General features: G+C 45.6%; 1 protein-coding gene across 4 annotated transcripts in view; it reads left to right on the top strand.

Annotated features, from left to right (window-relative positions):
- The window catches only part of ZNF512 (zinc finger protein 512), a 51,325-nt gene extending 27,192 nt beyond the window's left edge, over positions 1-24,133 (top strand). The window contains exons 6-15 of one of the 4 annotated variants that reach the window (XM_034781657.1): positions 1,642-1,728; positions 3,164-3,288; positions 3,727-3,813; positions 5,226-5,324; positions 8,543-8,710; positions 9,465-9,659; positions 16,188-16,289; positions 22,450-22,512; positions 23,074-23,172; positions 23,498-24,133. In XM_034781657.1, the coding sequence (XP_034637548.1) occupies positions 1,642-1,728; positions 3,164-3,288; positions 3,727-3,813; positions 5,226-5,324; positions 8,543-8,710; positions 9,465-9,659; positions 16,188-16,289; positions 22,450-22,512; positions 23,074-23,172; positions 23,498-23,809 (1,337 nt within the window). In that variant the 3' untranslated portion in view covers positions 23,810-24,133. Of the gene's footprint in view, positions 1-1,641; positions 1,729-3,163; positions 3,289-3,726; positions 3,828-5,225; positions 5,325-8,542; positions 8,711-9,464; positions 9,660-16,187; positions 16,290-22,449; positions 22,513-23,073; positions 23,173-23,497 lie in introns of those variants that run through there. The other 3 variants (XM_034781658.1, XM_034781660.1, XM_034781659.1) reach the window with 3 other exon arrangements.
- The last annotated feature ends 1,181 nt before the right edge of the window (positions 24,134-25,314 follow it).

Raw genomic sequence — 25,314 nt, 5'->3', positions numbered from 1 at the left:
TAAAAGGGATGTATCAATGGGTTGTGCTGAAAAGAGAACTATTTAGCTGGAGGGAGGTAACTAATGGAGTTCTTTAAGGATCTGACTTGAGACCAGTCTTTTTTTATTATTTTCATTAACTACTTTAGGACAAAAAGTAGGTGTATGTTAATGACATTTGCTGATGGCACAAAGTTGAGGGGCATTGTCAGTATAGAGGAGGGTTGGAATATTACACAGGAAGAATTGGGTGATCTTGAGGACTGGAAAAATATAAATGGGATGAAATGTAATAGTAAAAAGTGATGTCATGCATTTACTGACTAATAAAAATTTCTGCTATAAGTGGGAACTCTTCATCTGGAATCGGCAAAAGAGCAGAAAGACCTGGGTGTATGTACTGGTCACAAAATGACCACAAGCCACCAATGTTCACGCAGCCATGAAGCGAGATATTTCCAGAAGAGATAGGAAAGTATTAATACTTTTGTACAATGCATTGGTAATACTCCTGTGGAATATTGTGCACAATTCTGGTCACCCATTTTCAAGACAGATCAGTTGAATCTGGAACAGGTGCAGAGAAGGGCTAGTAGGATGATCAGGTGAATGGAGAACCTGTCTGACTAGAGGAGATGAAAAAAGATTAGCTTGTTTAGCCTAGCAAAATGAAGGCTGAGAGGATATTATTGCACTCTGTAAATACATCAAAGGGGTAAACACCAGGGAGGATAAATATTGGCACAAGAACAAGTGGCTATAAACTGACCACTTTAAAATTTGGGGTGGAAATGAGAAGATTTCTGACCATCAGAGGAGTGAGGTTCTGGAGCAGCCTATTAATAGTCTGTTTTCCCTACTACTCCTAACTAGTTTTACAATGGAGTTTGAGACGTTTCTGAACAGGATTATATCATGGGGTTTCCTGCTATAGCAGGGGACTGGACTTGATGATCCAGGAGGTCCCTTCCAGTTCTATGTTCCTTTCATACTTTTCTCCCCACATCCCATTATAGTGGTTGTAGTCTCCTGGGCTGCTCTTCCTATGTGTTCCTGTTGCTTATTCTCTGGGATATGTGGTGTAGGATTCAGAGAAAAATCCCCACCTTTGGAACCTGCTTCCTATGGGGCACACTAGAGCCCCAGTTGCATGAACTTCAGGGTGTCCTGTAGATCACACTCTCTCTTGACTTAGGCCTTTTATGTCTCCATTTGTGCAGTCTTTATTTTTTTAGGGGGGAGGAATAGCTCAATGGTTTGAGCATTGGCCTGCTAAACCCACGGTTGTGAGTTTAATTCTTGAGGGGGCCACTTAGGGATCTGGGGCAAAATCAGTACTTGGTCCTGCTAGTGAAGGCAGGGGGCTGGACTCAATGACCTTTCAAGGTTCCTTCCAGTTCTATGAGATAGGTATATCTCCATATATTTTTTTATATTTATTTCTTGAGCCATATTTAACTAGCTTTGGATGCTGAGCTAATGGACTCCATTTTAAAATCAGTAAATAAACTTCTGTCCTCTGCAGAGAGAAATTGACCCTTGCAGTCCTTGCCTGCTAAGCCAGCAGCTTGAATAGGGCCCCCGCCCCATGAGCTCCACTTTCTGTCTAATGAGGGTTTGCAGAGTTAGGTTTCACAGGTTTTCTCATTGTTTATATTATAGCAAGGAAAAAGCAACGAGCTGGGGTGCAACAAAATCCCAAATCCAAAGGGCGTTATGTGCGGAAAGAGCCACCAACGTATGCAGCAGGTAAGAGGGACGAACAGGGTTTATACAACAGGTAAGAGGTGAATGTAGTTCTGTGTGGTCAGTCCTGGGTAATGTATTTCTATGATCTCAGTCACTTTGCTTTTGGCAAAGGAGTGTGGATACCATTGTCATTTGGACCCGATGGCATTGTAGGAATATCTAATGATGGTGGTTGCAGCATGTTGCTCTTTACCACTTTCTGCCATTTAAACCTATTCTATGGTAATGCTCCCTTTCTAATGCGTGGAAATTTAGACTTTGTACTAGCAATGCACGTTCAATGGTGCCTGGGGAGGGAATCACTTCTTGAATTGTGCAAAAATACATCAAGCTGGTTTCAGCCTAGATGACAGTAAAATATTCAAGTATCAGAGGGGTAGCCGTGTTAGTCTGGATCTGTAAAAGCAGCAGAGAGTGCTGTGGTACCTTATAGACTAACAGACTAATAGTATTTCATATTTCTTTCACTCAGCAGAATGAAGGCATTACTACAAATCACCCCATGCCATAGCCTGATAGCCAGAGGCTCAAGCAACCCCGTCTGTAGCCATACAGTAACACCCTTGTTCTAGTATCAGAGGGGTAGCCGTGTTAGTCTGGATGTGTAAAAAGCAACAGAGAGTCCTGTGGCACCTTTAAGACTAACAGATGTATTGGAGCATAAGCTTTCGTGGGTGAATACCCACTTTGTCAGACGTGCATCTGATAAATTGGGTATTCACCCACGAAAGCTTATGCTCCAATACATCTGTTAGTCTTAAAGGTGCCGCAGGACTCTGTTACCCTTGTTCTAGAATGTTGGACCATATAACGTTCGGCCTTTGTTACAATCAGCGGAGTGACCAGTGGAGTCGTCTACTACACCCACTCAACTCCCAGCTCCTATTCAGAAGGCCTTATAATTAAGAACATAAGAACGGCCATATTGGGGCAGACCAGTGGTCCATCTAATGGTCTGAGTCACATCAGCCTCCCCCCTGTCTCAAAGGGACACCTTTTAGAGTTACAGATAAGGAGGAACTGTATTGGAGCACATTGCTGTAAGGATACCAGTTCTGGCTTTCATTCTCTGAAACCATTTTCAGGCCAGAGAATCCTTGGAGCTGAAACTTCTGCTAATTCTCAGAAAGGGGCCAGGGACTGGAGGCCACACCTGTTTGTATGCTTTTCTTTGCCTGTTGTGTGGCATGGTCTTCTGGAGCAATTCCATGTTTGCATGAAGTAGCAAAGCCATTTATTAATGTACAGTAAAATCACATAGAAATCCTCATTCCTTCACCCCCCTTTAGTTAGTAGAATGGGGAATTTGTTCCCCAGCAATGCAATTAAACCATTAACTTAAAGAAAAGCCCTTCTGCCAAAGCTAGAGAAAACCTATGTTGTGTTTCATTTTGTTTTTGATTTTCTTCCTCTTCTGCCTCCATTGATCTGACAGGCAGTGTGGAGGAACAGTGGTACCTGGAGATCCTAAATAAGGGCAGAGTTACCTGTCCAACATGCAGAGCTGTGGTCAGGAAGACTGTAGAGGGACTGAAGAAACATATGGCGAATTGCAGACAGGTGAGAGAGACAGAATAGCACCATCTCCTATTCCCTTTTTCCCAGCTTAATGACTGCAGTACCTGCCAGCGGGTACACAACCTTCAGACCAACAAGAACCACACCATTTCCTTCTATCACGTTAATGTGTGAGGTATCCATTTGTCTGTCTGTAAATCAGTGTAGTCAACTGCTCCTTCCTATCAGCGTTACTTGTGGTTTTAGGAAAGTGGGCAGAGACCTATCCATTCTCTTTTTCTTACCCTGTCTCTTTCTCTCGTCTTTATACCCCTGTAAAGTGTGTTCATTGACTTCCAAATGCACGGTGGGTTTTTCTCACTGTGCAGTTATCTGACCCATACAAGGTTTTCTTCCTGCCTGCTGCCCCATTTCTCCTAAACAGTCACCCAATATCTGAGGTTTGTGTTAATGCAGTCTGCACTCTTGTTTTACTTGTAGGAGATGTTCACATGTCATCACTGTGGAAAACAGCTCAGGTCTTTGGCAGGAATGAAATACCACATCATGGCAGATCACAACAACCTGGTAACGTTGATATTGTACGTCTAGCAGAAGCCCTGACCTTCCAGGCTAGACAGCCCTTTGTTGCTCCCTTGATGCACAAAGAGACTGAAAGGTGGTGGTTTGTCAAACATTTTCTACCTTTAAAAGTTCAGGTCTTATCTAACCAGTTTTTCCTGAAAGATTGAATACTTGGAAAACTAGTAGCATTATGATGTCAGAAATGCTAGGCATGTGACAACTGAAAGTTGGGAAGGCCTTTCTATTTAGACTCTTTAAAACACTCGCGTGTGTATTTGTTATTAACATTTATCAAATACTCTGTTTAAAAAAAAAAAAGTCAGAAGAAATGATCTGATTATTAAAGACTCTATACTTCTCACCCCAAGGACTGGGAGATTTTGTAAAATACTGATCAGAGTCAGACAGCAATTACAGAGCAGACTAGTTGAGATCCTGACATTTTCTCAGTCCTCCTTTATCCTGCATAAAGATACACAAAGGGCATAACCCATTTTCTACCTTTAGTCACCTTTAAGAAGCCTCTGTCTCTAGGTCTGGCAGTGAAGAGTGAGACCCTTTGGGAGATGTCACTCAGAAGAGTGGGAGAGAGTTTCTAAGCTTGGTGAATTCATCCCTCATTGCTTTTTATATAGTGTTTATAACCACGGTATCTAATAGAATAAATAACTGATGCAGGGCTGTCCATCTGTGCTGCAGAGTTTGCCAACAAAACTGTCTGTTGTGTTACTGCTGTTTGGAACCCTGAGGACAGCAGTGAGACGAACAAGAATTGTATCACTTTCATGCTGCTACTGCTTGAGAAGCTCTGAGCAGCAGCTGAGACAGCAGAAGTTATTCACAAGGAAGGAGGGGACACAATGGAAGAAAAGGGAGGGGAGATTGCAGGCATGCAGAGTAACAGAGGCCTCCCCTGCCCCTTAACTCACAGGATGGGAATAGCAGAAAGAGAATGCTCCTCCTCTCTGGAGGGCAGAGGGAGCTGGGCAACTTGAAATGTACCCGATACCTGGGAGTCAGAGGCTGATATGAGAAATGGATCCCCAACCAGATAGCACCCTTATAAGGTCCTCATATATACTCCTCTTCCCAGCAGCTGTAGGTTGGCTTGGCTTTTCATCAGGGTGGGGGCCTTTAGTTGGATGTTAAAATGATCACCTATGAAATAGATATCATCCCATTGGGATGAATGGAACAGTTGATTCCTCTTAAAGCTATTCAGTTGTCCGCAGACTTAAGCAGAGATCGCTTCATCAGATACATTCAGGTCATTTTTGGAAGGTTTCCTACACAGCCATAGATTTAGAAAGTGCTTAGATTACGGAGCTGGATTATGGAGCAAATTCCCAGAATGTAGAATTACAGAGTGCTGAGGGCCCTGTGCTCACCTTTTTTTCTCTCTGCTTTGCTTTTAGCCAGTTGTGAAAGAGGGAGGTGAATTAGATGAGCCGTGTGAACGAGACCGCCTCCGGAAGGTGCTGAAGCGAATGGGAAAGCTAAAGTGTATGAGGGAGGTGAGCTGCAGTATCTTGCATCCCAAATGAAGCAGCATCCTTTGCCAGAGTTTAGAGCACTGCATGATGTCTGCTGGACTCACTTACAAGAGCCAGTCAGTGGGACTTGTGCCAAAGCTCTGGTTATGGTTTTAAGACAATGGGCCTCTTCAGAAGAACCTAATGCTGTTAGGTAACTGGGTGGACAGCACAATGGCAGAAGGGATTAAAATAGACAGATGTAAGGTGACATACGTTTAGAAGGAATGATTTAAATGCTCTGCACTCGCTGAACTATTGTAACCTCTTACCTAGGGATGTGATCGATTCTGGTGGGCTGTAGTTCAACCCAAATTAAAGGGCTTGATGTAGGTATTTCTGCATGAACATCTCTGGCATATGTTGTGCGGGTCAGACTACATGATCATCATGATTCCTTCTGGCCTTAAATTCTATTAATCTATTGAAAACTGAAGATATAGAGGTAATTGTGAAAAGAACAAACATCTGCTTAATGTGCAGCAGTGATCAAAAGAGCGAGTAAGATACTTAGGAAGTACTATGGCTTGGATAAACTTTGGCCACAGCTCCATTCTCAGTGAACAGGTGTGTACTTCACCACAGATTGCCCAGCCCACCTCTACAATCTGAATGAGGTCAATAACTGAATGAATATAGATTGACAGCCCCTCTTGCCTCTGGGTGGACTGTCTGGGTAAGGGCTGAGAGAAATTGGCAGGAGACAATGTACACAAGCTTTTTGCCCAAGCTGTAGCTGCTCTACAGAAAGAGGGTTTCAGTTTACAAGGCCTCAGTTTAGTACTTCTCATGCACTGATTTCACAGCAGGATGGAAGGGTACAAACATCTAATATTTGTGCTGTCATCAGTGTGTCCACACCTAAGATTCTGCATTTGGTGTTCGTCATTTTATCTCAGAAAAGACAAAACAGACATTTTAAAACAAAACAGTAAAATCCCAAGGAAGGGTAACAAAAAAGATTTGGCAGCTATTTATAGTGGGGCTGAAAGGAGGGTACCATAAGAACGGCCATACTGGGTCAGGTCAAAGGTCCATCTAGCCCAGTATCCTGTCTTCCGACAGTGGACAATGCCACATGCCCTAGAGGGAATGAACAGAACAGGTAATCATCAAGTGATCCATCCCGTCGCCCATTCCCAGCTTTTGGCAAACAGAGGCTAGGGACACCATCTTTGCCCATCCTGGCTAATAGCCATTGATGGACCCATCCTCCGTGAATTTCTCGTTCATTTTTGAACCCTGTTATAGCCTTGGCCTTCACAGCATCCTCAGGCAAGGAGTTCCACAGGTTGACTGTGCGTTGGGTGGAAAAAATACTTCCTTTTGTTTGTTTTAAACCTGCTTCCTATTAATTTCATTTGGTGGCCCCCTAGTTCTTGTGTTATGAGAAGGAGTAAATAACACTTCCTTATTTACTTTCTCAACACCAGTCATGATTTTATAGACCTCTATCATATCCCCCCTTAGACTCCTCTTTTCCAAGCTGAAAAGTCCCAGTCTTATTAATCTCTCCTCATACGGCAGCCGTTCCATACCCCTAATAATTTTTGTTGCCCTTTTCTGAACCTTTTCCAAGTCCAATATATCTCTTTTGAGATGGGGCAACCACATCTGCATGCAGTATTCAAGATGTGGGCGTACCATGGATTTATATAGAGGCAATATGATATTTTCTGTCTTATCTATCCCTTTCTTAATGATTTCCAACATTCTGTTCGCAGACTGCTGCTGCACATTGAGTGGATATTTTCAGAGAACTATCCACAATGACTCCAAGATCTTTCTTGAGTAGTAAAAGCTAATTTAGACCCCATCATTTTACATGTATAGTTGGAATTATGTTTTCCAATGTACATTACTTTGCATTTATCAACATTGAATTTCATCTGCCATCCAAAGAGGAATTCACTATCCAAAGAGGAATTAAGGACTCAGGCCAGATTCTGTGCTGTCCCTCTTGGAAGGTGTGGTATATCGTGGCTTTATTCCACCTGTGCACCCTCTGAATTTTGGGTCGGTCTTGAGTACCTGCCACTGCCTAGCTCCGAGTTACGGCAGTCTTGCACGGCTGCCTGAGGCTTGTTGCCTGGTGCAGAATAGCCAGAGTGCATTGTGCTGCAGACCCGCTCCTTGCCCTGATCGAATAGCTGTGCGAGAGCGTGGCATGGGGCTGTTCTGAGGAACTCCTTTACACAAGTGGTACCCTACGGGATGGAATGGCGTAAATAGGCTGTAGCGACAGGCAAAATCTGGTCATGAGGCTGCTTCATTTGGAAGAGTTCAGGGAGGTGTGAGAGGTATTTAGAGCAATGGATTGTGTGGATGGGGCTGACCATGCTCTATCCTGCCCTATCGAACAGAATGGGAGGGTGCTGTTGTAATGCTGACAGACCCCGGTCGTCGATGGGCAGGATCAAACCTGGGACCTCTGGCGCTTAGTGCATGAGCCTCTACTGCATGAACTAAAAGCCATAGAGCTGTTGGCTAAGGCTGTAGAGCAGACTCATTAATCTCTCTCTAAGTGGCCTCGGTGCCACTGGAGGGGACAGAGCACCACACCCAGGAGGTGTGGGGGTTACACTGTAAGATGAAAATTTCAAATGGACAAAAGTAAATGTGTGTTTATGTAGCACACAATTACTCCATGGAGCTCACTGGTAGGGGGTATTGAAGCAAGCCACTGACTGGTCTAATGTGGGTATTCTGTATTTATTGTGTAGGATGCCTCTAGTCCCCAAGCACTTCATTTTGGCAGCTGTACTTCGTTGCTGTGATCACTTCCCAGTTCTCCACAGTGCCATAAATATTGGTATCTCTTCATGTGGTCACTGCCATTGGAGGGTTTCTTGCCCCTTTGAACATCTGTAATGTTCTGCAGCTGCCAAGTAGTTACCTAGCTCCGTAGCTTTAAAAGGGTGGCATCTGCAGTGAGGCAAAGAGGGAAAACAGTGACCAATGGGCTCCTTCATCCAGCCATGAATGCTTTCCCCAGGACAGTATGACACAGTGATGTGCATTATGGGGGTTTTGAGCAACATCTGAGGCTGGCAGCTGCTAGAGAGCAATCAGCCCAGCCTGGATGGACCATTGGCTTCTTCAGATTCAATAGGGTTATTTCTGTTCTTTGCCAGCCAGGGATGGGGTCTGCCACGTGTGCCAGAGCTCTGGCTCCATGCTCTTCTCTTCTGTACTGACAGGGGTGTACAGGCAGCTTCACCAGCATAATGGGATACCTGTACCATATGAAAAAGTGTGGGAAGGAGGCCTCTGAGTTGGAGAAAATGGCCATGAAATGTCGTCACTGTGGGAAAGCATACAAGTCAAAGGCAGGGCTTGTTTATCACCTTAGGTCTGAGCATGGGCCGGTAAGTATGAGTTGCCATTGTTATCGGGAAAAGGAGCTATGGGTGGTGACCTCTCTTTCTCCAAACCACTCTTTCATTTGCCCACTTTGGACAATTGATTTTGGTCTTCCTGGGCCCCCTGTACACTGGAGAGCCTACTCCTGTCTGTTTCATGCTCCACAGTGTGGTAGGGGCTTGCAGCCGCCTCCTGCCTTTCTAGTAGAATACTTCTTCCTGATCCCTTTTCATCTGGGAGGGGAACATGCGATGCTCCCCTGGTGACTGAGACTTCTGCAGCTAGGACAGAGCTTGATACGTAAGTAGTCTGGATGGCAGCAAACCCTTCCCCAGCTCCCCTCACCCTCCTCCATGGGGGTATGGTGCTGGCATGTTTGATGCCTGTGAGAGCTGCTTGTTGCTCTTTTTCTCCTCCAGATTTGAGATCCGTCAGGAACTAGAATGCATGTTACATTCATTAGAGATGGGAGTGGGGTGCCTCAGCCCATCCAAGGCACATATCTCTGGTTACTTTTTGAGCCCAGGTGCTCTCAAGCCTTGTCGTGTCTGGGCAGAGAGCTCTCTTCCCACAACTGCCCTGATACATGGATCTCACGTCTTTTCCTGCCCCAGGGTACTCTTGTGCCTGAGTTTTTTGAGGGGAAGTGACTGGGATAGGGCATTTTGGCCTGGGTCTGAAGGACCTTGATGGATCATTCTAGTGTGGTCTAAGTGGAATCTGATGACTAGGGCTCACCCTATTGGCCTTTCCTTGCAGGTCACTTTCCTCCATGAAGAAGGGAGGCCTGAGAGCCTGAAGGAAATTACCCTGGAGCCCAGTAATGCAGGCAGAGTCCAGAGGAAATCTGCTAAGGTGGCAGTCTATTACCTTCACGAGCTAGCTAATGAAGAGCTGGCCAAGGAGTGGCCTAAGAAGAAGGTTTTACAGGACCTAGTCCCAGATGATCGGAAGGTATAAGGCTTTAGGTGGGGACTGTATTGGTAACAAGTCTTGCACAGTAGAAGAATCCTGCACTGGCCCCTAGGAGATGGCACTGTATAGTGCTTTCTGGTTCCAGGCAATGGGCCAATAGTACCTGATTGGGTGCGGAAAGAGCTGATTTATGACACAATATAAAATGGGGTATGCCTGGCTAGGCAGTAGTACTGCTGAAGAGGATTTGGGGATTATAGTGGATCACAGATTGAACATCAGTCATCAGTGTGATGCACTTAAAAAAAAAAATGCAGATATTCTTAGAAGACTACTGTTACCACATCCATGTAAAACATGGGAGGTAACTGTTCTTTGGAATACATGTCTGCAACTACTCTAAGAAGTGTGTGTATGCCCAGCGCACTGAAATCAGAGAATATTGCCTAGCAGTACCCTAGGAGTGGCACTCATGCTCTTCCCTCATAGCCCCTGCCATGGCTATATAAGGGTGGCGCTTCTCTGAGCCCCATAATTTCCTTCTCACTGCCCAGAGCTAGTCAGGGCGCTCAGTGTGGTGTTTCTTCACATTGATTTTCGTACCTCAGTCTTCTGAGATTTAGTTGTAAATACAACAAGGAGTCTGGTGGCACCTTAAAGACTAACAGATTTATTTGGGCATAAGCTTTCGTGGGTAAAAACCTCACTTCTTCGGATGCATAGAGTGAAAGTTACAGATGCAGGCATTATATACTGACACATGGAGAGCAGGGAATTACTTCGCAAGTGAAGAACCAGTGTTGACCGGGCCAACTGATGGCATATATAACATTAGTGGATGTGCCGGTGAATGAGCCCTTGATGGTGTGGCTGATGTGGTTGGGTCCTCTGATGGTGTCGCCAGAGTAGATATGGAGACAGGGATTGGTTCCTGGGTTGATGTTTCTGTGGTGTGATGTGTAGTTGCTGGTGAGTATTTGCTTCAGGTTGGGGGGTTGTCTGTAAGCGAGTTGTAAATAGTTGTAAATAATTACAGTAGTTCGTTAGCTAGTAGTACCTTAGACTAGTGAGTTAGGTTAAATAGCTTTGTTTTTTTGGTGGAATGCCTTCATCAGGATTCAAGCACTGTCTTTCGCGTGGGGTGGCTATTCCTAATAGTGATTCCCCACACACAATGTTTATTGTGTTGGGAGAGGTGCTTCGTCTGCAAGTCTTTAAGAAAAGAACACAAGTGGCAAGGGACTTGAGACTCAAGCAGCACCTGATGGGGCAGTCCAGGAGGCCTGCGTCAGCACCAGAAATAGTACCGGCTCCTCAGATGTCATTAGAGCCACAATGAGCCGATGTTCCTTGTCCGGACTCTGAGGAAGAGGGATTGTTGACTGTTACTCAGGCTCACCGAGAAAAAGGATCAATAAAACAGACTGTAGTCACTCCAGATTTCGGGGAGTGTCATCTTCCTTTGCCAGAATCAGTGCAGACTGGCACCATGACTCTTCAGGTATGTGTGGTGGAACTGGGCCTTCTTCCTGCCCTCTGGTACCAGGCAACATCAACTTGAGGCTGTACCGTTAACTCTGGCATCGTCCATTGAGTCCAGTAGTGACGGCATTGACACGGACAGTCTCCACGCCTCTGGTGTACCAGGCAGGATCAGATCTGCTATGCCTTTTGGTTCCTGATTCTCCAGTTATCTAGGAACATTCAGCTGCTGCGACTTCCTAAGTAATGACCCCATCATTGGGGTTAATTACACAGGTGTCCCAGATGCCAGCACTGCATATTGTTCTGAGTACACAGTTGAGGCTGGCACCTTCACCGGTCCCGAGGGATTCATTGGCAGAGCAGTCAGCTTCGGATCCAATGGTGATCGTGATTCAAACCATGTCATGAGGATCGGTACTGATCCCAGCATCAATGTGTCTTTTGGCATCGGTACCAAGAGAGAGTGCATTGCCTCTGCCAATCTTCAGAGCACCAACTTATTTACCGGCCTCGGGATTGATGTTACCACCATGTTGGACCAAGGAGGCTGGATGGTGACATGCCCCTTGGGGGTTGCTCCCCCATTAACTCTGGATGATTCTGGGTATTCATCTAGGTCAAGTTCAAGGTCGTCGTCCTCCCCACTCCTTTGTCTTTCAAATGCAAGTCTAGGGACAGCCCAGACCTCCTGCTGATACCGACCAGGACTTTTCCTGCTGCAGAGAAAGGGGCTCTTGGCTCACTGTTTACTGGCCACTGATTCCTTACCCATCTCCATCGTGCAGGGAGTCCATGGGATGTTCCTTGTTCCTTAAGCTCCCAATCTTCAACCCACTCCAGAGCAAGATTACCCAACAAATTCATGGCATCACCTCTCCAGCCACCTACATAAGAACAGCCATACTGGGTCACACCAAAGGTCCATCTAGCTCAGTATCCCATCTTCTGACAGTCATTAGTGCCAGCTGCCCAGGTTCAAATTCAGGTGGAGGATGACACCTCAGAACATGTGCAACCTCAGACATATGCACAGGATCTGGTACTGCACTGAAAGGCCAGTGAACCCCCTTCCTTAGTCCTCATCACCAGATGACACCTGAGTACCGGATGCTTCCTTTCCAGTGCCTGAGGACTTTTGGGCACATCAGGAGCTTCTTAGACAATTGGCTTCTGCCTTGGGTGTATAAGGCTGAATTGGTGCAGGAAAACACTTATGCTCCAATACTTCCGTTAGTCTTAAAGGTGCCACAGGACCCTCTGTTGCTTTTTACAGATTCAGACTAACCCGGCTCCCCTCTGATACTTGACAAGTTAGTGGACATTCTTTCGTCCTCAACCCCAGGGAGAGTAGCTCTCCCTATTAGCAAAGCACAGTGGCAATCTGCCATGGCCTTGTGGAACACTCTTTGACGTCTATGGCAAAGTATGAGAGCAAGTGTTATGTCCCTATGCAGGGATTCAAGTATTTTTATTCACATCCTGCTCTTAACTTGCTTGTTGTGACAGCAACCAATGAGAGGTCGCATCAAGGGAGGTACAAGTCCATGCCCCAGGACAGAGGTAAAGAGGTTTGGTCTCTTGGGCAGAAAGATTTATTCAACTTCCTCCTTAAAAATGTAAATTGCAAACCAGCAGGCACTGCTATCCAAATATAATTTTATGAACTGTGACTCTGTAGCCAAGTTCACAGACAAATTACCAAATCCTTTCAAGAGGAGTTCAAGGCATTTGTTGCGGAGGGCCACCTGGTTGTTAAGACCTATTTTCTATTGGTCCTGGACATAGCTGTTATGGCTATCAAAGTATTTACTTCAGTGTTCACAATAAGAAGAGCACCATGTTGCAGAATTCAGGAATAGCACCAGTTATCCAACAGAGTGTGGAAGACTTAGCTTCTGATGGTCAATTTATATTCTAAAACAAAACGATTGAGAGTTTGTTCATTTAAGGATTTGCAAGCAACCTCGTTGCCTACTCTGTCCCCATATCTACTCTGGCAACAGCATCAGAGGACCCAACCACATCAGCCACACCATCAGGGGCTCATTCACCTGCACATCCACTAATGTCATATATGCCATCATGTGCCAGCAATGCCCCTCTGCCATGTACATTGGCCAAACTGGACAGTCCCTCCGCAAAAGAATAAATGGACACAAATCGGACATCAGGAATGGTAACATACACAAGCCAGTAAGTGAACACTTCAATCTCCCTGGTCATTCTATCACAGATTTAAAAGTCACTGTCATTGAACAAAAAAACTTCAGTAACAGACTTCAAAGAGAAACAGCAGAACTAAAATTCATTTGCAAATTCAACACCATTAATCTGGGCTTGAATAGGGATTGGGAGTGGCTGGCTCACTACAGAAGCAGCTTTTCCTCTCCTGGAATTGACACCTCCTCATCTATTATTGGGAGTGGACTACATCCACCCTGATTGAATTGGCCTCGTCAACACTGGTTCTCCACTTGTGAAGTAACTCCCTGCTCTCCATGTGTCAGTATATAATGCCTGCATCTGTAGCTTTCACTCTATGCATCCGAAGAAGTGAGGTTTTTACTCACGAAAGCTTATGCCCAAATAAATCTGTTAGTCTTTAAGGTGCCACCAGACTCTTTGTTGTTTTTGTAGATACAGACTAACACGGCTACCCCCTGATACTTGCAAGCAACTCTGTACTCTCAGGCCTAGCTCTTAGCTCCCTGCAAAATCATTTGGTTGCAATCTCAGCTTTCCATCCTCCCATCCAAGGAAGGTCAATATTCTCAGACCCTATGATGATGAAGTTTTTTAAAGGTATTGTTCGCCTTTTTCCACCAGTGAAGGAAATGGTGCCATTATGGGAACTTAATATGGTGGTGGCAGCACTGATGGGTCCATCATTTGAGCTGATAACCTGCTCATTGGCTCTCCTCTTCCGGAAGAGGCCTTCTTTATGACTATAACATCCTCAAGAAAAATCAGCAATACACAAGCTTTAATGGCAGATCCTCCAGACCCTCAATTCTTCAAGGACAAGGTGTCTTTAAGATCGCACTCAACATTTTTGTCCAAAGTGGTATCTGTTTCACCTTAATTGGGTTATTTGCTTACCTATATTTTTTCCCAAACCATGTTCAACTGTGAAGGAGCAACATGTACATACCTTAGATGTCAGACGGTGCTTATCATTCTATTTAGAAAAGGATAAGCCACTTGGTATGTTGTTTTGACTCTGTGCTGAGCAGACGGAAGGATAACTAGTCTCCGCTCAGACTTTTTCCAAGTGGATAACTGTATAACTGTATTTCCTTGGCTTATGGAATTGCTCAGATGATGCCAGCTTAGTCATTACAGTCTTATCCAACAGGAGCTCAAGTGACATCAATGCATTTCTTAGCAATGTCTCCACATTGGATATTTGCAGGGCTGCAACAAGGTCTTCTATTCATACTTTTGTTAGACATTATGCTATCACCCTGGCATCAAGATCTGATGCAAACTTTGGTAAAACAGTTCTGCAGTCACTGTTTAAATAGACTCTGAGCTCCACCTCTTGCTGAACTGCTTGTGAGTCACCTGAGAGGAATATATGTCTGCACCCTTGAAGAAGAAAAGACTGTTACTTACCTGTGTCTTAACTGTTCTTTGAGACATGGATGCAGACTTGTATTTTACAACCCACCGTCTGTCCCTTCTGAGTCTGCAGCGGGGTTTCAGGGCAAAGGAACTGAGGGGGTCAGAGTGCTGCCACTCTTCTATAACTATAGGAGGGGTTATGACAGTGCGTGAGTGCCACCCCATGGCAAAATTCTCCAACTTTGGTGCGCTGGGTACCTACACACCTGATTGGAATACATATCTCCACCCACATCTTGAAGAACAGCAGTTGTGGCACAGATAAGTAACAATCTTTTCTGATCTACTTAGCACTTGTGAGGCCTCAGCTGGAATATGTCCAGTCTTGGGCACCACATTTTAAGAAAAATTTGAACATATTGGAGAGAGCCCAGAGATGAACAATGACAACAACAAAAAAAAGGTTTAGAAAACCTGATTTGTGAAGAAAGGTTGAAAAAATTGAACATGTTTAGTTTAGAGAACCCAACCCTTAGTGTAGTGCCCTTCTTTGGGGAACAGATATTTAATAACGGGGTTTTCAGTCTAGCAGAGAAAAGTATAACGTGATCCAAAGGCTGGGAGTTGATTTTTAACTACGAGAGTAATTAACCGTTGGAACAATTCACCAAGGGTCATGGTCGATTCTCCATCACGGACCATTTTTCAATCAAGATTGGATGGTTTTTCTAAAAGATCTGCTCTAGGAATCATTTTAGAGAAGTTCTATGACCTGTGTTATACAGGAGGTCAAATTAGATGATCAGAGTGGTCCCTTCTGGCCTTAGAATCTATGAATATAGCTGGGGAGTGGAAGGACAACATTAAAACAATCTTTAAATATGTAAAAAGATTGTATAAAGAGAATGATGATCAGTTATTCTCCATGTCCACTGAACGTAGGACAAGAAGAAATCAGCTTAGTTTGCAGCAAGGGAGATTCAGGTTAGATATGAGGAAAAACTTTGCAACTCTAAGGATAGTTAAGCACTGGAACAGGTTACCTAGGGAGGTTGTAGAATGCCCACTCTTGGGGGTTTTTAGGAACAGATTAAACAAACACCTGTCCCAGATGGTTAAGGTACTTGGTCCTGTCTCAGCACAGGGGAATGGACTACATGACCTCTTGAGATCCCTTTCAGGCCTACATTTGTGTGAATCTGTGAGGGAGAGGGGCCCAGGTCCTACTCTTTTATGTAACTGAGGGTGGGAGGAATCACTCCAGTGTGAGTTTGGGGGAAATTTTGGATGCTAGGAGTGAGGTGCGGTGGGGGCTTAGCCAAGCTTGTGGAGAGTCACTCAGTGGTGCTGGGGAAGGTTATTCATTGAGTTTCACTGTTAGATTGGGAGGGAAGTTTACTACAAGGGAAGTGTCTACTGTGGGGAAACAGCCTTAAAACTTAAGAGTAGCATGCCTGACCCTGTGTGTAGCCATCCTGCCATCTAACTTCAGATTCTGCCTCTATTCTTCTGTCTCAGCTGAAATACACGCGGCCTGGACTGCCCACATTTAGTCAGGATGTGTTGTGCAAGTGGAAATCGGAGATAAAGATGTACCGAAGGGTCCACTGTCCAAACCAGGTAACTAACCGCCAGTCCTTTCTAAAGCACTGAAGAGACCAAGTCTGAGGACCTGAGAAAAATAGTTTAGTCTGGCCAGGCTTTGCAGCAATGAGTTGAGAGACTTCCACAAGGTCAGAATCAAGGTTCATCTCTGTGTCTGGAGGAATCAAACACTACTTGCTCTCAGAGTGAATAGCTGTCAGTTTCTCACTGAGGTTCTGGATGTGCCTGGGAAACATTTAGGTTGCTTCTCGAGAGATGATCCTGTGTTGTTATGGCTAGAAAAATCCAGTGGGGAACTATTGGGTCCATTGGTGGACACTGTTAGTGTCTCTCCAAAGGTGAGTAAGAACTGAGTGGGCATTAGTCCATTCCCTAGGAACCATCACTTACTGTTGAGAATTTTGCAAACTCCACCCGGACTTTCCAGAGGAAGGCTATTGAGGGGTTAGAGAAGCTGCTGTGCCTGCAGGCAGAGCCCTGGTATTTTCTAGATCGTTGTTGCCTGTGCTTTAGGTCTGGGTTTAGTATGGACACTGCACTGGTCTCTCTGGTTAGTGATGGGTGAAGGCCAGATGTCCATGCTGATTCTTTTCAGTATGACAGCATCCTACAATATTATCATACCCATGGCTGACTGGACTGTGGGACTCCTCATAGAAGAGAAATGTCTCTACTTCCCTGTCAGAGATCCTTGGGAAAGTGCTGGGAAATGCTCATCCATGCCCAAGGACTCCAGTGAGGAATCCTGGAGAGTTGTATTCTCAGCCCTCTTATATCTGAGGCCACTTGGTGGGTAGAAATGCAGTTTGGGTATAGTGCCATCATCATATTGACAACATACAGCTCTGTCTTTTCATTGGATCCAGACTATACATCCCTGCTTTCCCAGTGTCTGTCTGAGGTAGGGGCTTGAATGGCAGTGAGCTGGCTGAGGTTCATGACAAATAACAGGTGATATTCCATTGGGAGTATTACTAAAGCATATGTTGTGTGGGGGAGCTGTCCTATAGTATGAGGTTTTGCCCACATTTGTCATGAGGTTCGCAGCATTCAGGGAATGCTGAAGTGCCAGAGGTTTAGGAACAAATTGATCACGAGGACCAGATTGTATTCACTCAAGATTTCTGAAGGAACTTAAATATGAAATTGCAAAACTACTAACTGTGGTATGTAACCATCACTTAAATCAGCCTCTGACTGGAGGATAGCTAATGTGACACTTAATTTTTAAAAAGGCTTGCAATTATAGACCGGTGAGCCTAACTTTGGTACCAGGCAAATTGGTTGAAACTATTAGGGAACAGAATTATCAGACACACAGATGAACGTGATATGTTGGGGAATAGCCAACACAGCTTTTGTAAATGGAAATCCTGCCTCACTAAGCTGTCATGGGGTAAGAGGGAAGGTCCTCTCATGGATAAGTAACTGGTTAAAAGGTAGGAAACAAGGGATAGGAATAAAGGGTCAGTTTTCATAGTGGAGAGAGATAAATAGCAAGGTTCCCCAAGGATCTGTACTGGGACCAGTGCTGTTTAATATATTCATAAATTATCTGGAAAAATGGGTAAACAGTGAGGTGGCAAAGTTTGCAGACACTATAGAATTACTCAAGATAGCTAAGTCCAGTGCTGATTGTGAACAGTTTACAAAGAGGTCTCACAAAACTGAGTAACTGGGCAAGAAAATGTCAGATGAAATTCAGTGTTGATAAATGTAAAGTAATGCACATTAGATAACATAATCCCAACTATACATACAAAAGGATGGGGTCTAAATTAGCTGTTACCACTCCAGAAATCTTGGAGTCATTATGAATAGTTCTTTGAAAACATCTACTGAAAATGTGCAGCAGCAGTCAAAAATGCTCAAAGAATGTTAGGGCCCGTTAGGGAAGGGATTGGTAATTAAACAGACATGGTACACCCTCACCTTGAACTCTGCATGCAGTGCTGGTCACCCATCTCAAAAAAGATGTATTAGAATTGGAAAAAGTACAGAGAAGGGCAACAAACATGATTAGGTGTATGGAACAACTTCCGTAAGATGTGAGATTAAAAAGACTGGGACTATTCAGCTTGGAAAAGAGATGACTGAGCAGGGAGAGCATAGAGGTCTATAAAATCCTGAATGGTGTGGAGAAAGTGAACACGGAAGTGTTATTTACCCCATCACATAACATACGTGTCAAGCTCTCTTGCAGTGGCTCAAGAGCATGGGTACCAACCTCAGGGCAGACTGTTAAGAAACAGGACACAAACCCCAAATTGGTTGAGAGTTTTATTAGATTAGTTAGATTTCACCAACCAATTATCAAGTGTATACTCCTCAAGCGCGATAACAGCCTCACAGTGGAGTCTCAGACAGTCCCTTTGGGTACTTCCATGTGTCTTGCCACCCAGGTAAGCTTACCTTTGTGATAGATGATCCCTTACATCAAAGATCACAGCAGTGTTCAGGTTACTTCCAGTCCCAAAGGATCAGTCACTTACTCCAGGTCAGTTGCACTTTAGATCTCACACCAGAGACTATGCTTGTAGCCAATCCTATAATAAACTATCTAAAGATTTATTATATAGGAAAAGGAAACGAGTTATTTACAAGGATAAAGCAGGTGATAAACATAATACACACAAATGAGTTCCAGTCTTAAGTTTAAAAAAATAATAGAAGCTTCTATAATAAGAACCTAATAACTGCCATACTGGGTCAGACCAAAGGTCCATCCAGCCCAGTATCCTGTCTACTGACAGTGGCTAATGCCAGGTGCCCCAGAGGGAGTGAACCTAACAGGTAATGATCAAGTGATCTCTCTCCTGCCATCCGTCTCCACCCTCTGACAAACAGAGGCTAGGGACACCATTCCTTACCCATCCTGGCTAATAGCCATTAATGGACTTAACTTGCATGAATTTATCTAGTTCTCTTTTAAACTCTGTTATAGTCCTAGCCTTCACAACCTCCTCAGGCAAGGAGTTCCATAGGTTGATTGTGCGCTGTGTGAAGAAGATCTTCCTTTTATTTGTTTTAAACCTGCTGTCCATTAATTTCATTTGGTGGTCCCTAGTTCTTATGTTATGGGAACAAGTAAATAACTTTTCCTTATTCACTTTCTCCACACCACTCATGATTTGATAAACCTCTATCATATCCCCCCTTAGGGCTGGTCCACACTAACCCCCCAGTTCAAACTAAGATACGCAACTTCAGCTACATGAATAACTTAGCTGAAGTCGAAGTATCTTAGTTTGAACTACAAGGTACTTACCACGGGTCCACACGCGGCAGGCAGGCTCCCCCGTCGACTCCACGTACTCCTCTCGCGGAGCAGGTGTCGACGGCGAGCACTTCCGGGATCGATTTATCGCATCTAGACAAGACGCGATAAATCGATCCCAGAAGATGGATTGCTTACCGCCGAACCCAGAGGTAAGTATAGACGTACCCTTAGTCTCCTCTTTTCCAAGCTGAAAAGTCCTAGCCTCTTTAACCTCTCCTCATATGGGACCCATTCCAAACCCTTAATCATTTTAATTGCCTTTCTCTGAACCTTTTCAAGTGCCAGTATATCTTTTTTGAGATGAGACCACCACATCTGTATGCAGTATTCAAGATGTGAGCGTACCATGGATTTATATAAGGGCAATAAGATATTCTCAGTCTTATTCTCTATCCCTTTTTTAATGATTCCTAACATCCTGTTTGCTTCTTTGACTGCCGCTGCACACTGCGTGGACGTCTTCAGAGAACTATCCATGATGACTCCCAAGATCTCTTTCCTGATTAGTTGTAGCTAAATTAGCCCCCATCATATTGTATGTATAGTTGGGGTTATTTTTTTCCAATGTGCATTACTTTACATTTATTCATATTAAATTTCATTTGCCATTTTGTTACCCAATCACTTAGTTTTGTGAGATCTTTTTGAAGTTCTTCACAGTCTGCTTTGGTCTTAACTATCTTGAGCAGTTAAGTATCATCTGCAAACTTTGCCACCTCACTTTTTACCCCTTTCTCCAGATCATTTATGAATAAGTTGAGTAGGATTGGTCCTAGGACTGACCTTTGGGGCACACCACTAGTTATACCTCTCCATTCTGAAAATTTACCATTTATTCCTACCCCTTTGTTCCCTGTCTTTTAACCAGTTCTCAGTCCATGAAAGGATCTTCCCCCTTATCCCATGACAACTTAATTTACGTAAGAGTCTTTGGTGGTAATAAGCAAAATCTATGGGTATGTCTACTTTGCAAAGAAAAACCTTTGGCTGCCCCATGCCAGCTGACTTGGGCTCCTGGGGCTGTTTCATTGCAGTGCAGACTTCTAGGGTCCTTCCACTGTGCAGGGTCCTATAGCCTCGGGTCCAGCTCAAGCCCAGAAGTCTACACTGCAGTGAAACAGCCCTGCAGCCCGAGACAGCCTGACACCCACAGCTGTCCCATGCCAGCTATCTACACAGCAATTAATGTCCTTTATGGCTAACCCAGGCTAAGAACTGGGAATCATTTTCTTATGTTTCGTAATCCTTTCTCCTTGTGGTATGTCTACACAGCAATGTAAGCCTTGGGTTAGTGGGATTTGAGTCAGCTGACCCATGTCAAGAACCCTAGGCTTGAGCGTCTACACTGCATTTTAACCCTAGGTTAAGGATTTTCTGAACCTAGGGTTCTGGTGTCCACACTGCTGTGCACAGATCCGAGTCAAAGTACCTCTATCCCAGAGTGCCTAGTCCCCTGTCCCCGTCTAGCCCTACGAAAGTGGTACTGTGAGAAAACTCTACTGCCCACCCTGTTTCCTAAGTGGGACAATACTGTTGATGGGACTCAAGTGCCCCAAAGAGCACATGATACATAAACTGCATGGTTAGCTCCTTTGATTGCTGTCTCAGTAGAATGATGGCAGTTTGAGAAGGGTTTATACTGAACTTACACAGCACCACTCGGGTTTGGCCCAGCCACTCCTCCATCATGATGGGGAGGCTGCTAGGTCAGATTTGAGCCTCTGCTCTTCCAGGGGGTTAGAGTGGTCCAAAAGGAAAAATGAAAATACCTCCATGGTCCATGAAAGGGGCCATGTCCCCACAGCCTCATGCAGAGCAAAGACCAGTAGTCTTAGGAGAAAGGTCTGGACTCCTTATCCCTTGTGTGTCCAAACAACCCACGGCTGAGTCCCAGGATGCTGAATTTAAAAGTAAGGAAAAACTGATCCCTCTGTTTCTTCAGAGGGCTCAGGGTGCTCTCTACGTTTCACCAGCAGATAGACCCTGTTTCCTGGGGCTAAGGAGTTCAGCACTAGCTCTCTTTGCTCCTGAAAGCCACCCACAGACCGTGCCTGAGCCAGTATTCTCCCCACCCTTCTCCAGGACTGACAAGCATTACAGGTGCAACAGGTTGGGCTTGTTTGAACCCAGAGGAGCTCTTTAACTCCTCCTCGACTGGGACAGGGGGCTGCCCCACTACAACCCTTTCTATGCAATGGACCTTGCTGTGTTTATTTAGGCTCTATCATCAACATGCCCTGGAATATTATAATGTTCTGTAGATGACCCAGTGCAGCAGCCACTGCCCCACCAGCATTTTCCACATGAAGCATTTTGCTCCCTGTGCTCCAGATTCTGCACTGGCTTCCTTGTGAGCACAATTCAAGGTGGTGTGATTGGCATTCAAAGCACTACCGGGTCTAGTCATAGAGGTGCCCCTTTCCCAATGACAGCTGGGACCATTGAGGTCAGCTGCAGTACTTTCCCCATCTGTGAATGTGGAGGAAGAGTCCTAGACTTTGGTAATTACCCCCACCCTTTTCTCTGACAAAGCCCAGGTTGGTGGACCTTCAGGGCATGATGCAAACCCTATCAATTCACTCGGGGGTTTAGTAGAATGGGCATCATCTCTCTCAGCAGTTCATTGCTGGCTAGAGTCTCTTTATTTTGTCTGAGATTTGCACACTTGCCCAGAGGTGGGAATTATTTCATTTACTGGAGTCTTAAACAAATCTGTTTGCAAAGGGCTCTCTTCTCCCCATCCCTGTCATGTCTGGTCTTATCAAACTGTGTATCCTTTCTTTGCTTTCTCCCTTCTAAGGAAGGACCATCCCAGAGGAGAAAGCATTTCTGTGCATGGGGAACTGATTTCTCAACTGTGTCTTGCTGACAGCTGTTGCCCTTCTCTCATTTCAGGGCTGTGAGTCTGTATATGGCAGTGTCTCAGGACTCAAATCTCACCTTGGCACCTGCACCTTGGTTTGTACCATTTCTATACAGTCTCTTTCATACATGCACCCCACTGTTATTGTTCCCCAGATACGTGCACATCAGTCATTGGCCTGCTGGATCCTTGTCTGTCAATGCTCTTTAATAGTCCCTTCTCCACAGTGTCTGACTGCCTCCCCAGTATTAATGGATCTACATCACAAATGTGCTGTGAGGCAGTAAGATTGTATGTCCTTTACACCTGTACCTGAGTCACTGTCCTGCCTGCAATCTCATGGCTTCAAGAGCACCTTTACCAGATACACTCCCCCTGTGTGAGACCTGCAAGGCCTCCAGCAGTGATGGAGGTTACTTGGGGAGTAGCTGGAGCTGGTTCCACCCTCATTCTCTCAGGGCACACTTGGGCATCAGTTTCTGTGCTGCTGTGACCTGAGTGCGCACCCTCTTGGATGAGTTCAGGGATTTTGTGCTCTGTCTCCTCACTACTGGATCATGTCTGGCCATGCCTTGGGTGCAGGGTCTGGGCCTTTCAGCGTCACTGGGCAGAGAGGAGGGTGGCATCTGGTGATGTGTTTTCTGTTTTGGTGGCAGGGAGACTTTGTGGCTGGGAAATACAAGTGTCTCCTATGTGAGAAGGAATTCATATCAGAGAGCGGGGTCAAGTATCACATCAACTCTGTGCATGCTGAGGTGAGAAGAGCGCGGTGCCCTGCCCCCTTCAAAGTGCCAAGTCCTAGCCCTTGTCCCATGCTGCTGCCACTCTGTTCATTTTGCCAGCACCTTCCATATCCTGCAGTATTAGCCAACCCATTGCAGAATCCAGTAAGCCCCCAGAGAGCAGGATGGAATCTGCCCAGCAACTGGTAAAAATAACGCTGTGCTGGCCAGCCTAATTCTCGGATCCCATTTCTCTGCTAATCCCTGCCCTGTGGGTGATCCCAGCAGTGGAACATGACAGGCACCCCCATTGTATCTCCTCCCCCAGTACTAACCCTCTGCTTTCTGAACCCTCCAGGACTGGTTTGATGTGAATACCACTAACAAAAAAAGCTTTGAGAAGCTGATGAAAATTCGCCAGAGAGAAGATGAGCAGAGAAAGCAGCGAAAGAAGCGTGCTGCAGCCCGGAGCAGGAAGAAAAGGCCTGGGACTGTATCTGCCAAGAAGCTCCTTGGTGCAGGGGCCGAGAGAAGCAGAAGAAGGAGTAAGAGGGGGCATTCCCAGCTGGTGGACAATGAGAGCAGGAGCAGCGAGGAGGAGGAGGAGGAGCCCCAAGCTGCACAGAGAGCAGAAACTCCAAAAACCATCCGCAAACGGGGCAGGAAATAGATCATTGGAGGCAGAGGAACTAGGCCATTCTAGGAAGCCAGGAGCCCAGGTCCATGGCACAGCGTCACTCCCTCCCGTGGACAGTGGCACGAGCAGGGTATCCAGTGTAGTTTGTGCCCTAGTTACAGGCTGAGTTCAGGTTATGTTAGTTGCTTATTTAGTGATTTTAAATATTTTAGTCTCTGCTTTTGTTGTCCTCCTCTTAGGGTACATCTACACTACAGGGGGGAGTCGATTTAAGATACTCAAATTCAGCTACGTGAATAGCGTAGCTGAATTAGACGTATCGCAGCCGACTTACCCCGCTGTGAGGACGGCGGCAAAATCGACTTCTGCGGCTTTCTGTCGACGGCGCTTACTCCCACCTCTGCTGGTGGAGTAAGAGCGCCGATTCAGGGATCGATTGTCGCATCCCCACGGGACGCGATAAATCGATCCCCGAGAGGTCGATTTCTACCCGCGGATTCAGGCGGGTAGTGTAGACCTAGCCTTAGGGATCCTCGGCTTTGGTGAGGACAGGTTTCCTTGATGGATCTCTAGCACTGGCTGTGCAGGTCTCAGCTGGGGGAGTGAGTTCCTGTGGGGTAGTGTGTGCAGATTCTGAGCAGTTTCTGGGGTGGGGCACAGATGCTCTAGCTTGATCACCTGCAGCCCAATGCTACCTCAGGTGCTTAAAGGGGTGGCCTCTGAGACTCAGACACTGAGTGCTGTCTCCCCCTTAGGTCATTGCCATAAAGCACCATCCTTTTACTACACTAATCTCCAAACTCAGCACTGCCCAGCAATTTAGGAACCCAGGCCTGCCTGATGGGGTAGGACATCATCCTGCCAAAAGCAGGAGTGTTTGCAGTGGGCTAATGTACCCTTCAGCACCTGCCTCCTTTATGGCTGAGCACTGACTGGTCCCAAAAAGTGGGGAGGGAGCTCTTCCTCCAGTCTGTGGCTAGAGACCAGCTGTCTGTACCCTTGCCTTGCAGAGGCACGTGGCAGCAAACTTGTCTGCCAGCACACTACAGTCTGGGGACGTGTGAGATCAGTGTGGATGGCTTGTGCTGTGTTATAGGTTCACACTTCATAACAGCCACCTGCAGGACAGAGCTCATACACAGTAGCAAAGCACTGCGTATTGCTGCCATGGGGTGGCCTTGTCCTAGTTTGGTGTCCTCATTCCCTCTCAAGCCTTAGGTGCTGCTTCTCCTTGTAAGTGAGCTCTGCAGGTGCCTTCTCCCCTGAGCTAGTTGTAGCCTGCTCCTGGGATTGCCACCTTTCCCGGGACAAGCCTTAGGTAATGGGCCTTCCTGTGTGTTGGTGTCAGGGCTGGAGGGAGGGGGTCCTGTTTACCTGTTGAATTAAGTTTTAATTTAGCATATGGTGAGTGTTTTACCATGTTCCACTTGTACAGCAGGGCCAGTTGAGACCCATACATGCGTAACATCTCTGGCAGGCTTAGCCACCCCCATTCTCTGCTGGATAGAGAGGGGGCCTGCAAGATTTCTGATGTCAGA

Source organism: Trachemys scripta, chromosome 9 (assembly GCF_013100865.1).
Source record: "Trachemys scripta elegans isolate TJP31775 chromosome 9, CAS_Tse_1.0, whole genome shotgun sequence".
Lineage (NCBI taxonomy): Eukaryota > Metazoa > Chordata > Testudines > Emydidae > Trachemys > Trachemys scripta.
This window is presented reverse-complemented; position numbering and strand designations above follow the sequence as displayed.